The 875-nt window shown below is 47.0% G+C and overlaps 1 protein-coding gene across 1 annotated transcript in view; it reads left to right on the top strand.

The window, feature by feature from the left end:
• Positions 1-875, top strand: part of EMH_0069720 (uncharacterized protein) — a gene marked incomplete at both ends in the record, with an annotated part of 1119 nt that overhangs the window by 130 nt on the left and 114 nt on the right. The window contains one exon of the mRNA XM_013498896.1: positions 3-875. Coding sequence (XP_013354350.1) covers positions 3-875 — 873 coding nt within the window. The remainder of the gene's footprint in view (positions 1-2) is intronic.

Here is an 875-nt window from a genome sequence, read left to right as displayed (position 1 = left end):
ACAACAACAAAAAAAACAAAACATGGAGAATGTCGCTGCCGGATCCTTTCTCAGCTGCTCAGATGCTTACCAAAGAAAAATACAAAAACGAGTTGACAGCGAAAGTGCATATGAGCTCTCATGGCGATTCAGAAGACGAAGAAAGAGAAACAGGGACCGCAGCAGCAGCAGCAGCAGCAACAGCAGCAGCAGCAGCAACAGCAACGGTACACAATAAGGATACACCGCACCACGGCTCCTTTCTGCAGCCTCTAAGCAATTCAATGCTTCAGGTTTCTTCTAAAGAAACTCATAGAGATGCTGAAACACCCCATGATGATGATGAGCAGCAGCAGCAGCAGCAGCAGCAGCAGCAGCAGCAGCAGCAGCAGCAGCAGGATGAGGAGGAGGAGTTGCTGCTGCTGCCGGCTCGATATTCCTCTGTCAGTGTGAAACCCCATTTGCCTGTGCCGCTGCATCCTTTTTTCTTCATGGATAGAGAGGATAAGAAACTAAGCAGAGAAAGAGAACCAGAAACAAAAGCTGCTGCTGCTGCTGCTCCTGCTGCTGCTGCTGCTGCTGCTGCTGCTGCTGGGGGCGGGGGCCAGGAAAGCTTGGGATCCGTTCCTGCTGCTTCTCTTGTGGAGGCGTCAGCAACAGCAGAAGAGGCAGAGAAGAGTGAAAAAGGTAAAAGTGAGAGCCAAGAGGAAGCAGCAGAAGAAGAAGAAGAAGATAAAGAAGAAACAGAAAAAGATGAAGGCTCTGCATCTAATAAGATATCTGCAACAGAAAAAGAAGAAACAGAGAAAGAGTCAAAACAACAACTACCAGAGACAGAAACAAACAAAGAAAAAGAAAAAAAAAATAAAAAAGAAGAACATGTTAAGGAACCTGTC

This window comes from Eimeria mitis, genomic scaffold (assembly GCF_000499745.2).
Source record: "Eimeria mitis Houghton genomic scaffold, Emh_scaff3806, whole genome shotgun sequence".
Lineage (NCBI taxonomy): Eukaryota > Apicomplexa > Conoidasida > Eucoccidiorida > Eimeriidae > Eimeria > Eimeria mitis.
This window is presented reverse-complemented; position numbering and strand designations above follow the sequence as displayed.